Source organism: Megalobrama amblycephala, linkage group LG1, assembly GCF_018812025.1.
Source record: "Megalobrama amblycephala isolate DHTTF-2021 linkage group LG1, ASM1881202v1, whole genome shotgun sequence".
In the NCBI taxonomy this organism is placed as follows: domain Eukaryota; kingdom Metazoa; phylum Chordata; class Actinopteri; order Cypriniformes; family Xenocyprididae; genus Megalobrama; species Megalobrama amblycephala.
In genome coordinates this window covers 47,987,177-48,001,520 of record NC_063044.1, presented here as the reverse complement: position 1 = coordinate 48,001,520, position 14,344 = coordinate 47,987,177, and the positions used below count along the sequence as shown (strand labels likewise).

The following is a 14,344-nucleotide window of genomic DNA, read 5'->3' as shown; positions in this document are numbered from 1 at the left end:
CTCTGAATGGATGCAAAGGTCAGCAACGTTTTGCATACAACAGACAAAGAGATCGAGTGTTTGCAGCCCCTCTTCTCAATCCTCTCACTCAACAATCCCAGCATTCTCCTGGGCTATGCGTGGGGCCGTATCATGGGCATTTTATTTGATTGTGTGGGATTTAAACACACTAATGGGTCTTAGACAGTCTGTTTTAGGGATTGATAATTGATTACCAGTTATCTAACAATATCTGTAAATAAATAAATTGGTCTTGAATTATGGTTTAAATTGAGTTCAGGACTAGACTGACTCTGCTGGTAGTTTATTTCCTGTTTTTCAGTGTGGTCATGTGTCTGCACTCCTGGTCTTACCCGTGCGACAGGGCAGGTAATAGTCTCTGTCCTTGAGTCACTGCTGTCCTCTGGTACTGACTCACACACTGAGCTCACCCCAAGTACAACCAAGCCCTAGATAAACCACCACACACACAAATTATAGAATAAAATTGGGAGACATTGCTTTTCCTTCCTTGTCAAAATCCTCTCACTCTTTTACTTTTAGATTTGGTAAAAAACAGTTCCTCACTGCAGAGACAGCACATCAAACATTTATCTGCAGTAACTAACAAAAGAAGATCAGCAATCTGATGGTAGTGTTCACCCCAAAATGAAAATTTTGTCACTAATTACTCAACCTCATGTCATTCCACACCAGTAAGACTTTTCATCAAATGAAGATCTTTTTGATGAAATCTGACAGCATTCTGTGTCCCTCCATACACTGCCTTTGCAACTTGATATTTGATGCTTCAAAAAGTTCATAAAGCTCATATGCTCAACCGAACATGAATGACGCACAAGAACAAACGGGAAGCAGTTTGTTTTTGTGCATCAATTGAGCTTCTGATTATGTTTGCTGATCAAGGTTTATATGTGAATAAGTCTAATTTCAATCTGTTCATCATAAAAAGCAATCAAGTCTCTTCAGAAAATTTGGACTAAACTGCTCAATATATATGGATTCGTTTTATGATCTCTTTATGAACTTTTTAAAGCGTCAAACATCAAGTTGCAAAGGCAGTCAATGGAAGGTCAGAATGCCGTCAGATTTCATCAAAAACACCTTTCATTTGTGTTCCAAGTAATTAATGTGCTGAGCAATTAATGACAGAATTTTCATTTTTGTGTGAACTAACCCTTTAATGTCTTGCACTTGTTTTAATTAAAATAAACAACTTTTTGAAATCTGCATTGGCCAATCACATTTATTTGATAAAAAATACAGTAAAAACTGCAATTTGTGGGGGAAAAAAACCCATTTTCGATTATTTTTCAATACATTTCTGAAGTTTCATGTTGAGTAGGAAAGATCTTAAAATACATCCATCACTTCACATGCCAGATGAAAGACCTGATGATATTCTCCAAATGATCTGTTTGTGTTTAAATCACACAGGAACAACAAGCGGGAATAGTGCTTTGAAACAAAAACAGTAAGCTGAAGAAACGCGAAACAACGATCCCACAAGAGTACGATTCATCACGGGAACATGAGAGAGAACCCGCATTGCCAAGCTACCAGAGGGAGACACCACCACAAACTTAAACTACACTAGTGATTCAGGCATAAACAGCATGAAATGAACTTCCATGATTAAAAATAAAAGCAGCGTGTATGAATGCGCATGTTTGTATATCTGTGCGCACCTTGCTGGAGCGTATGTGTCTGTAAATGTCGGTCTGTTGGCGTATACGGTACTCCAGGTCTGAGACTTGGGCCTGTAGCCAGTTCCAGTGACTGATGATGGCGGCTCTGTCCACGGCATAGCGGCCTTCTGCTCTCCTACATCTGGAAAACACACAGAAATATACTGGTTACAATTTAGGACGAGAGTTTAACAAACATTTTTCATTCATGGTTTAAGAAAATATCTGTCTTAGTAAATGGCATTCACACTGTAGTTTTAGCTAAATGCACAGATGCATCCCATTGACTTTGCTTCTAAAATCCAGCTAAGCAGTAAGCATATACATTACAAATGCGATAAGTTAATTTGCCTTGAGTCATTTGCAGATTGGGCTCCTCACAATTTCCATTCATTCTTCTACAATCAATCGAATGACTTTAAAAACAAAAATGTGCAATGACGTAGGATGAAAAACATCAAGTAACCTTTGTCTGATAGTTATCGCCTCTCCAGTGCACATTGTGACATAGACGTGAGAAAACAAAACCGAGAAACAAAATCTGGCAGGAAGTTCACCAAGAACATCTGTTTCATCCAAAACTTCCTCTAGCTGTTTGCGTGTGTGAGAATTTTGTCATAGACCATTTGAAAATCCACTAGTACCTATTAAACTTCAATTTAATAATAGTTGATAATATATAAATGTAGTAATGTAGTTAATTAAAACAAACAAACAATAACATCAAGCACCATTTTGAAAATGCACTGAATTGACCTTTGACCTCTTTACATTAGCCCCAGTACAATCTTGCATAACCTCTGGTCTCCCAGCTCATGCAGTGAAGCAACATATACAGAGTAAAGCCAGTGCACATTACTGAAAATAAAAATCTTGCAAAACATGGGGAGAAATAAACAGCATCTTTTCATCTGAAGCACAATAACATGACTCAAGATTTCCGTGAATCAGAGAGACAGCAAGAGACTTAAGAGATAAAAGTGGAGGAAAACGAAAAGCATCATTGAAACCACAGCGGAGAACGACGAGAAAAGAAATAAAAATTGTGCTGAAGTCAGAAACACACACACATCTCACTACTTCTTTGTGTTTTCTTTTAAGAGTCCAATGAGAACACTTTACAGGCTGGAGTTACACTCAGCTCTGCTACAGATGAGCCTGGCAACAACAAAAGCTTGTCTGAAGCCTCATTCACCTTTACACATGACAGAATATCAAAACACTGAACTCAACAAACAAACCTCATTTCTAGCCTTATGATTTTTTGTGTTTCTATCCTGTGGGCTTCACTTCACTCTCAGATGTACACGGGGCCAACTTTTTAAAGTCACGTTACACTAATCACAAGTTCGCAGCTCTTTTCCAATGGGAGAAAGGCAGCAAGCATCACTGCTCGTCAAGTTCGTGCACGACAATCCGGACATCTCTTCATGCACACACACACACTGAGCAGGACAAAAACATTTGTTTGTGGCCACTGCATGTCATTTATCAATCATGTGTGACATTATTGACAACCAATCTAATGACTTTTTTTTTTTATGTAGTCAAAGAACCACACTGCAGCAAGGCATTATTTATCGACAAATATCATGCATGTGAAGTGTTTGTGTACGTTTGAATATTTGTTTTATGTCAGTCAGGCAGTGCATGGTTTCTGACCTGAGTCATCACTACCAACACCTAAACACCTTATTTTATTTTGCATGACTTGTTCTTGAAGTATCAGTACTTTTGACATGCCTAATTATCTATGAGAGGCTGGAAAGATAACTGGCTCATATAAGAGTCCACAATCTGTGATCGTGAGAAGATCTGGCAATGTGTCTGTGCTAAAGCCTGCACACACATACAAAAAAAAAAATCATGCTCTGCGACACTTAAAAAGGCCTATAAATATTTTAGGTTAATTCTTTCATTGTATGCAATTCGGTTAATATTAAGAACATTGAAAAACTATAATATTAACTATTGATCTTATTCATAATAACAGCAGTGCTTCCCACACATAGACATTACTTGGGCGGGTCGCCCATGTATAATAACGGCCGCCCAAGTATATTTGGAGACACATTTTTGCTTTTATTATTATTTTTATCCTCTTATACTTTTATATCCGAGCAAGATAATGAAACCATCCGCGATCGAATAACTAGTCGTTTCGTACCTGCTCGTCATGTGTCCGTCAGAACTGTTTACTTCCGCTGACAATTCCCACGTGCGTTTTGCAAAGTCACAAGGCGGCGCTGTTGCGCGTTCTACAAGCTCACGCAACAGCGCTTCAGACTGCTTCAAAGTGATTCTCAATCAATGAAAAGCGCAAATTTATGCCAAGCGATTGCTAATGAACTCAAGTTGATGAATTATTACAAAGTCTACTTTATGGCCTTTATATAAAACGTTTTATACGGTTGTAAGAATCTGAAGGATCAGCCTGTAATAGTGCATACATTTCAAAATAAGAGTCCGGTGTATTTCGGGCTTGTTTATAATTAAAAGTCACACGCTAAGATTTTTCTTTTTCTTTTGGGCATTAATGGTATTTTGGTTACACAATAAATTGTATTTAATTTGATTTCCATTTAATTCATAGTAAATTATTGTAGTCTCCCCCACAGGAAGAAAAGACTAAGAACATTATTTGACACATATATTATTCATTTTATAAATTTTACTAGTAAAATCTGTGTCCCATTCACTGAGAGAGAAACTATATGACAGCAAGGAGAACATAGGAAAAGGTAAACCATTTAAATGCTGTAATTTTGCATAATTTACAATGCATAATAATGCATATTATTAGTATGTAATTAAATGTAATATGCTATGTAATTAAAATTAATTTCAATAAATAAAAACACTGTTAAAAATAACACATTATTTGTCTGTCACATGTAGTAGACCATTTTTGTGCTGTGGGTAATAGGAGGATTTTTCGCCCAGCTACCACCGCAAGTATATTTCAAACCTGTGGGAAGCACTGAACAGTATATTAATATTATAAAACTGATCAGGCATACAGGCATTAAAATGTATTCAGACAACTGATTTTGCAGGAAATGTGCATATTAATTTGAACAATGACTACAAGAGGCAGACAAAGACAGGAATGGGGCTTCTGTAAACATGTTATGATTCCCTGGAACAAGCTTAAACACTGTGACCAGCCTTTTTCTTCACTGGAATGCCAGGTTTCCACTCTTGCCAGTTCGGATGAGTGTTTTGTATTTTTGGGCATTCAAAATGTTTCCACATGGCTTCAGGGTGGGGGAGGGACTGACACATGCTGTAATACACACAGTTGGCCGCAAGAGGCAGCTTGTGAACATGAATGATTATGGAGCATGTTTGTTCACTAGTAAAAAGGAATGTGACAAGATTTTCTGTCTAAGTAAACAGAGCTTTTGAAATGCAGTCTGTATGTTTGTAAGAGAATAAACTCTGAGTGACAAGCCTGATCTGAGTGAGCATTTGTTGTACAAAAAGACTGAATGTACGCAGATGAGACTCCCAACCTGTTGTCCTCAGAGGAAGCAGGAGACAAACAGGAAGAGGCCACAAAATGAAGACAAGAAGAGACTGAGTGTGATGATCAAAGGCAGGACACTACATAGAGGCATTAAAATGTAATTAGACAACTGATTTTGGAGGACATGTGTATATTAATTTTAACAATAACTATGATTTATTCCAAAGAGGCAGACAAAGACAGGAATGAGGCTACTCTGTAAACATGCTGTGTAATGTCATTACAACACACACCCCTTGGCTGGGTGTGAGGAAAATTTGCATTGGCCAATATGATCTACAATACATCTCAAAGGCCTACAAAGCCTTCAAGTCAGTCATGTGTCAACGACAGATACATGTCCACTGTGATACGGCAGGCCCATGACATGTTGAAGAAGCAAAAAGCAAAACAACTAAGAAGTATTAATTTAATCCAACTTTATTTAAATGTTCAAATATCCAAGGACAAGATTTGTCCCATCCAAACCTCCTGTGCACTAGGACATTTTTCAACACAGAAAGAAAAAACTATTTGTCAAGGGAATTTAAACAACAAAAATAAACTATTCAAATTGATAAACCCACAACTACAGCATTTTTTAACTATCAAATATTCTGTGTGTGATAAAAATCCAGCCAATTAGCATTTAAAGTCCCCCCGTGGTGAAAATTAAGTTTTTAATGTTGTTTATGTGTCTATCTGGTGTTTTTATTATGCTTTAAGACAAAATATGTGCAAATTCATAAATCAACACTATTGCTGAGTATTTTCTGTTTAAAACTGCAGTAAACCTAAGATGGTCTCAATCCCGCGGTTTGAAATCGCTGGTGTTTCTGACGTCACAAACTACCTTGTAACCAATCATGTCAATGTGCCGGCAGGATTTAGCATATCATTAACTGACCGCGCAAGGGAGTCTCAAAAGAAGGTTGTCCCAGTATATTTTTCTGTTGATATGAAAAATCATTTAGATTTAGCAATATGGCAGGTGTATGATGCATATTACGATGTTATGATGAACTATATGCGCCTTTCTCCACTGATTGTAAGGATACGGATTGTTAGAAGACAGCTGTGTGACTCGTGAATGTGAACATTGTTTGTGTAACATTAGCAACACATTATTAGCTGATTGATAAAGTTGTCAAAGTGTGTCCGACGTTGTAAAAAAGCAATACCATTGTGCTGAGTTTAAATCAGCAAATTGACCGAGTCGTCTGAGCTTGTGCGATTGAGTGGAGGCGGAGCTAATTATCACATTCATAGATCCGTGTATATTAAAGGAAGCAAGGGTGTAGTTACATTCAAGCTATTTTAAAAGGCATTAAGATTATTTTTTTTTCCCACAGGAAAAAAAGTTTAAACAATTAATTTTGGTTATTAAAGATGAGTTTTAAGGGATAAAATTATTGACTGCAGAGAGACTTTAAAAACAGCCCATTTCTCAAATAAACCACTTTAGAGATTGAGTTTTGATCTAACTTTGACAAACAATAACACTAGATTTGACACACAACAAATATTTCAATAGGAAAATGACAAGCCCTCTACAGAGACAAAGTCTCACACACAAACTTAAGTGCCAATCACATACAGCCAAACATTTACAGGCCAAAAAAATCCAGAAACCTTCAGTTGGACATCAAGTGGGTCATCATAAGAAAAGATTCACATTCACATGAGTGGGCACTGAGGGCTGTTTCATAAAACAAGATTAGAAAACAAGCCAGGCTTATTTCAGTTAGTCAGACTTATTGTCAGTGAATTATGTTTCATAAAGCAAACTTAATTTAGTTCAAACTCAGTTACTCTGGCAACTTATGCTGGGAAACTAACCTGGTCCGGGGGAGGCTAAGCTGAGCTCCTCTAACAATCACCAACAGGAACACAATATTACTGCTGACTCTCTCACATACAATTATTTGACTTTATTAACCACTATTATAAAGTCAAATAATTGTATGTGAGAGAGTCAGCTGTAATATATATATATATATATATATATATATATTTATTATATTATATTATATATATATATATATATATATATATATGAGCACAATGAGAGAGAGAGAGAGAGAGAGCGAGAGAGCGCTAAAAAAACTGGTTTAAGTTTAAAGCGGTTAAAGGGCAAGTATGATGAACCAAAACAATTAAAGAAGTAATTTCTTAAAAATTAAGTGTTATACAACCCACTGAATCATTCTCAGATTTAATACTGACAAAAATGGAAGCACTTGGGAGAGAACGGTCAGGAGACTTATTTCTTAGCACAAAAGAGGACAGTGGTACAAGAGGAATACCAAATCATTGTTTTAAGTGTGAAAATATAGCAATCAGGCCTTCATTTTTAAGCTTTTATTTAGTGATGAGTGATTTTTTTGCTAGACAAAGAGCAGGAGAAATAACAAGCAAGTGTTTCAGAGCCAGCAAAAGCTATGAAAAGAGTGACAGGGTAACATACAGCCTGCAGAAGTGACATGCATGTTTGTGAACTACCCACTGTAGTCAAAGCACAAAGTCAGCTAGCCTTTTCCAAGGCCCATATTTACTCAAATATAGACCTCTGGGAATCTATACTCTGGTCTCAATTTATTCAGACACCTTGAACATTTCATTAATTAATATAGTTTATTCACTATAGTTGAATATTTAAAAAAAAAAAAAAAAAAGGTAATAAAATATGACAAGATCTCAGAGTTAAACTGTGTCAGAAATTAATCTTTATTATGTCAGATAACGCTTAAGCAAAGTGTCTGAATAATTTTTGGTTCCAAATTTGTATCAGTTTTACTGGAAGTCCACTGTATAAAGAATGGTTGGGAATAATGTATGTCACAGTTTACTTTATTTTGCTCATTTTATTATCCTCACTTACATAAATGAACTATAGTGTCCTGAACCCACTTGTAAAAATATATCAAAAATGTCTGAATAATTTTTAATTTGATTGTTTTAAAATATATGAATACATTTCTCTCTGGTTTTGTTTGACAGCTGTAGTACCTTTTATGGTTATTATTATAAGAGCAGAAATTAAAATCACAAAATTAAAAATTAAAATAAATATGCACAGACTAAAGTTTAATTGGTAAGATGAATCTAAACTCAGTTGTTGGCCTAAAGTATATTGATTTAACCCATTACAATAGTCCATTTACAGTTACTGCAATCATAAAAATACACTTACTTGTAGGTTTAAAATTGTACATAAGGCACATTTATTGTCCAACATCAAATATTTTAGCAAAATGTAGACTGGGTAAACCCAGGCTGATCTGCCGGCGATTTGATTTCGCCCGGCAGCTCAGTCTGGAAACCCGTACGTTCATTTCTACTGCGTCTGTTACACTTTTGCGGGACCCAATCACAGACTGGCTTATCCACCTTGCTCGCTATTGGCAGGTATAACACGATGACGACAGAGAAGCGACGGCAAGCACAACCGTCAGTCCAATTCCTTTTAACCTCTCAATGATGCTAAATGACTTCTTTAGTGCAAAAATCGCTCGATGCCATTGCTGCTTCTGCAAACCGCTGATCAATGCTACAAACCAATACAAACTAAACCTGTCTGGAGTTTTCACGTCGCTCTGCAAAGTACGTCACCCGGATCGTTGATCTGATTGGTTGAAGGACTATCCAATTGCATGAATTACGCTCGTTGATCACGCCTCTTGTGCAGTAGAAAATACAGACCAATGTTCAATTTTAAATTGAGCTTGGTCTGATGATAGCCAGACAAAGCAAAATGTATATTTTAGTCAGAATTATTGCGCTTCTATTGCGTCCCGTCTGTTTAGCACGCACGCATGCGTGCAGCAGCGCTCGTTCACTGTGAAGTTTAGCAGCAAAATGGAAATATTTGCATGACTTTCTAACATTTACAGATGGAGAATAAACTTGTGAAAAATAAGTTATGCACTGAGGAAAACACCATGTCTCAAATACATAAAATATCACAAAATGTATGCCGTTTCCTATGGTGGATCGATTTGTGATCGACCTCTAGGGCTGCTTAAGAAAAGCGTGCATGCGCAATTATCTTGACTAGGTAAACCTGGATCAAATTAGCGGGACTGCGTGAACTTCAATTACCTTTTATGAAACCGCTTTAGCCCCAACTCATTTGTTAGGTTCATTCAAGTCAGGTTTTGGAGTTTAATCCTCGCTTTTCTTAGCATCTTTTATGAAACAGCCCTCTGGGCACAAAAGAAGAACAACAAACACTTCAATGCTTAACACAGAACAAGACCACGCCAAAGTATTTCAAACCAATATACCAATAAAAAATAAAAAAACAAACAAAGACCAAAAACAGCCAAACAGCTCCAATTAGAGGTGTAAAACAGCACCAATTATAGAGTTTAATAATAATTTTCTATTATTATAATTACAGTCAGTGTTCTAAATGTATTACATATATTTAGCATGCAAAATGAAATTCAGGGCCTATTTTTTTAGTCCAAACTGAAAAACACTTTAAATGAAACAAATTACAAAATAAGTTTTATGATGCATTACATAATTTTGTGAAGAATCCTCTCTAATTATCACTAAATTTCTACATGAAGAGTTCTTTTTTTTGATAATAAAACACTTTTTTCTATCCCAGTTTAACATGCAGAGACAATTATAAATAAGCCATTTGTAGGTTAATTCCCCGCTGTGACGCTCTCAAAATATTGCTTTTTGAGCATCCCCACACAAATGTTTTGAGTCTGGGGCAGGAATATCCGTTTGAAAACAGTCATACATTTTGCAAAGAAATTAAAAATGACAACAACCTTAAAGCAAGCATTTATACCCCCCGTCCCATTCTTCAGCTGTGTCAATGAAACCAGTACACAAACAATATTCAAACTGTTCTGTTTCTTAGAGAAAATAAAACACACTAACCTCCTTTAAATCAATGGGAATATCACATGATGATATTATCCGGTGGAGCGCATAAAATCATAGCTTGCAAGCAGAGAACCACCACTCAAAAATGTCCCCAAGTATAGCGAGACAGAGCTGATGATCAACAGAAATGAAGGGAGACATAAATACGTCAAGATCCTTTCTCTAATCATTCTTACAAACTGTGACCGCTGTACAGAACAAACCATGACAACATTAGCACTTCAGCTAAGACACAATCACAGACCAACTCAAGCGGGAATGTCGAAGGACAGGGGCGTCCCACCTCAAGGTCAGAAAACACTACAGAGTATCTCTCTGTAACAGAGTCCTTGGGGATTTCATCAAATGAAGCAGGACAGAGATGTGTGAAAAGATTGTGATCACCACAGTGTATTTTAGTCAAAAACAATACTAAATATATATTTCTAATTATTAAAAATATTGTTGTCATTATTATTAAAAGCAATCTGCTGACTAAATTTTATCTCTTCGGTTATTTTTGTTATGCTGCTTGTAATGTCTCTATGCTCTTTATTATATATCTGAAGATATTATTTAAAGGGACAATATGTAGAATAGGGCTGCACGATTAATTGCACGAGATTGTCATGCGTGTCTCATCAGTAAAGCCGGTTCTGTGATTAGCGGTAAATGTCCATCACCTGCTTTCAAATGGAGCGGCACTTAATATACAGAGCCGTAGTTCGCGGACAAGCTACGCAATATCGTGTTCATAATCGCAGATGAATCGCTTTCGATTACGAATGCGATATTGCGTAGCTTGTCCGCGAACTACGGCTCTGTATATTAAGTGCCACTCCATTTGAAAGCAGGTGATGGACATTTACCGCTAATCACAGAACCGGCTTTACTGACGAGACACGCATGACAAAAGCATGCGATTAATCGTGCAGCCCTAATGTAGAATTCAGAAAGCCTGGCTTTTAGCGACACCGGTGGCTGTTGATTAAAACTGCAGCCAGCAAATTTTTGCTTTGCACCGGTGCACATGTAACGCGCCAATAGAAAGAACATGATTCAAGGCCCGATATACTTATGGCGAAGTTCTTCTTCGATCCTTGCTTTGAAGTAAAAAGAAGTTGAAAATATCTTTGCAGCGATATATTAATGAACTCACACTGCTGAAAGCGACATTTAGATATATATGTAAATGTGTGCTGTATGATTTCTAACATAAACAACAAAAATGACAGCAGTGAGAAACCAGCAGTTAAGAAAGCATCTGATCATAGCGGATATGTTTGCACAAGCTCTGAAATTCACTGTCATCATGTCGACAGATGAGGTAATTAAAATTACACTGTTATGACAGTTTGATTATAATGTATATTTGAGACTGATCTATAGATAGTTTGAATTAATACCTTTTCTTTGCATGGCACATTGACATTAAAGTACAGAATAGATCTTTCGACATTATCCTGAACATTGTATAAGCATCCATTTCATGTGTCATTGAAGAGAGGCTCTCGGGAGCATGTGTAACCATCACATCCTTTGGATTTTCCTGTTCCAAGTCCTTCAAATAAAAATCAGTCGGCAGTCTTTCATAGACAACCTAGCAAGTTGGGGAAGGTCTCGTTCGTAAGTTTACTTACAAGCAGTTCATACATTGGCAACCCAAAAAACGATTACTACAAGAAAATTCTTACATATAGCCCCTTTAGTTAATGAATACATGGAAAAAGACTTAATTGAGAAAACTGAAGGCTAAATGGCACTGCTTTCATTTAATTTGTCAATAGCTATAACCAAAATACAAAGCATATGGATTTGTATCAAAAACTGTATCATTTGATACAGATATTGCTACTGAAATATTGCTACCATAACAAACCTAGTGCATTTTCAGGCTGGATTCGTATCTACATCATTGCCTTCATGATGAACTCCTGCCTCTGACACATACACACACAAGCGTGCGTATGCACGCACACCCTGCTTTTTCAGGAAATGACAACGAGGTGGAGGAACTAAATGAAAACACAGGAAATCAAGCCTGCGGTGATCATTACGTGGGTAACATGAAGACAGCTGAGACGAGAAGACTGAATGCACACACCTGCATGCATGCAAACACCAACAACCTTGAGAATCCCAGCATAATAATTTAGAATAGAGTTAAGGTGGCTCAGAAAGATGAAGAAAGGAAGAAGGAACAGGCAAAACTGATGGGCATTTTTAGTACAGCCTACATTTATAATCATTGTGAGAAAGTGTGAATGTGTATGAAGGGGAGAATGAAAGCTGACTTCAAGGCCGGGAACAGAACCGCTCTACTGCAGACATGATATGGGCGTCGTCTGGAGAACAAAGAGTTGAGAAAAAGGGAGACAGTGAGTCCCGCCCCCTTCAAGGTCACATGACTGGTAGGAGGCAGGCATGGAGCAAAATAAGTGGAAAGAAAGGGAGGGAGATTGGAAAAAGAGAAAGAAAGAAAAGGCATGCCAAGTTTAAAGCATGAATACAGTGTTTAAGCATGCTTAAAATAGCTTTTATTGTATTGTTTGGGAGTTGTATGGGGATGAAATAAACTCATTTAACACGGTATTATGCCCAATGACTAAAAATGTATGAAGACAAAGTACAGCATAAATAGCCTTCCCAGCAACGTCTTTAATCATGCCTATTTCTGTATTTCAACAAACAAATTATCCTTGTGTAATTTTTAAAAATGATTTATTTGAACTGATTCAAAGCATGTGTAAAATACTCAACTTTATGATTCCAACAAGTCAGAGCCACACTATACAATTAAATTCATTATTAAATATATAAATAAAACAAATTATGTAAAATGTTGTGTGACGATGAATCTATGAACTGAAGCAAATGAATCAAACTGACTTGCTAGTCAAATCTATACTTTTTTTTTTGTGTTAGTTTGTTAATAATTTTGGCTAATTTGACTATGCATTCGGCAACCAACAACAGGGCAGTACTCTCAACACCTTGTTAACATGTTTTACCCTATTTCATAATTCATAAGACCATACATAGTCATATCATCTAAATAAGCCACACCCCATAAACTGTCAGCTTTGCACATGGGAATGTGTGGCAGGGCCTGGTCTCTCACACAGGAAGCCTGTGCCTCCATCATCCTGGCTCCCAGTGCATTACTATAAGTCAGCAAATCTCCACAGTACTGTCCAGATGCCCAAACCCTCTCCCATATATCCCCCCACCGCTCTCAGTGTGTGAGGGGGGCAGTGCTTTGCTAGATAGCGCTGTGAACTCGTAAATAACACCAGTCATGTGTGGGGGGTGTTAGTACTGATAGGGGAGGATCTGGAGGGTCTGATAATAACCATGTTTCCTTGTTGACTACAACACACAACGACCGTCGTTCCCGCCACAAAAGGGTCAATGTGGCGCCTGATGCCAACAAAAGAACTGAGGTCAGTTTGCTGTGCTGATGTTTAACTTCAGTAAATATGGAACATCAAAACAGTCTCTGACTAGCGTTTGAACATTCCTGATTAACAATAAACATTTAATTGTCCTTTGTCCAAGCACTTCATACTCACATGTTGCATGAATATAATCTCCACAGGTCAGATTATGTCACGATCAGATGATCAATGCTCTTCACAAGTACAGACATGATGATTGCAACATATAACTCTAAACATGTAATATTTCCAGTGAATTTTAGAGAAAACACTGAGCCACCTGGAGTTTCAGTAACTGATAGAGCTTACACGTAAACTTTCGCATGTAGAGATTAGCATTGCATAAACAGTTTGACGTTAAACATGCAGCCACTCGAACAAACACGCCGCCTATGACTAATTATATAAACAAGAATTATTTGTACACAGTGATGAGGTCAATGCAGTGCTGAATTTTTTTTGTTGTTTTTTTGTTTGCTGAATGTCTTTTTTTTTTTTAAACTGCAGATGATTACCACAGCTGAATTATTTGGTTTATAAGCTTGCAACATTGTCCTTAAGAACAGAAATCAGAAACATGTAATGGTTTTGTTACATCTACAACAGATCTCCAGAGCTTTGCTATGACTTTGTTCTAAAGTGATAATGTTAGTCTAAATCACTGGTTCAGCAAACCTACATAGGGGATGACTTACAAAAAAAAAAAAAAAAAAAAAAAAAAATAGAAAAGAAAAGAAAAGAAAAGAAAATAAAAGAAAAGAAAGAAGAGGTTTCTTATTTTAATTCACCCCCTGAACTATATGAAAAAGCCAAATTAACCGAAA

General features: G+C 36.8%; 1 protein-coding gene across 4 annotated transcripts in view; it reads right to left on the bottom strand.

Moving 5' to 3' along the window:
• Positions 1-14,344, bottom strand: part of kansl1b (KAT8 regulatory NSL complex subunit 1b) — a 73,636-nt gene that overhangs the window by 14,382 nt on the left and 44,910 nt on the right. For 3 of the 4 annotated variants that reach the window (XM_048197414.1, XM_048197423.1, XM_048197409.1), the window contains exons 3-4: positions 1,689-1,830; positions 354-449 (exon numbers count right to left, since the gene is read on the bottom strand). In XM_048197414.1, the coding sequence (XP_048053371.1) occupies positions 354-449; positions 1,689-1,830 (238 nt within the window). The remainder of the gene's footprint in view (positions 1-353; positions 450-1,688; positions 1,831-14,344) is intronic. The other variant, XM_048197430.1, reaches the window with a different exon arrangement.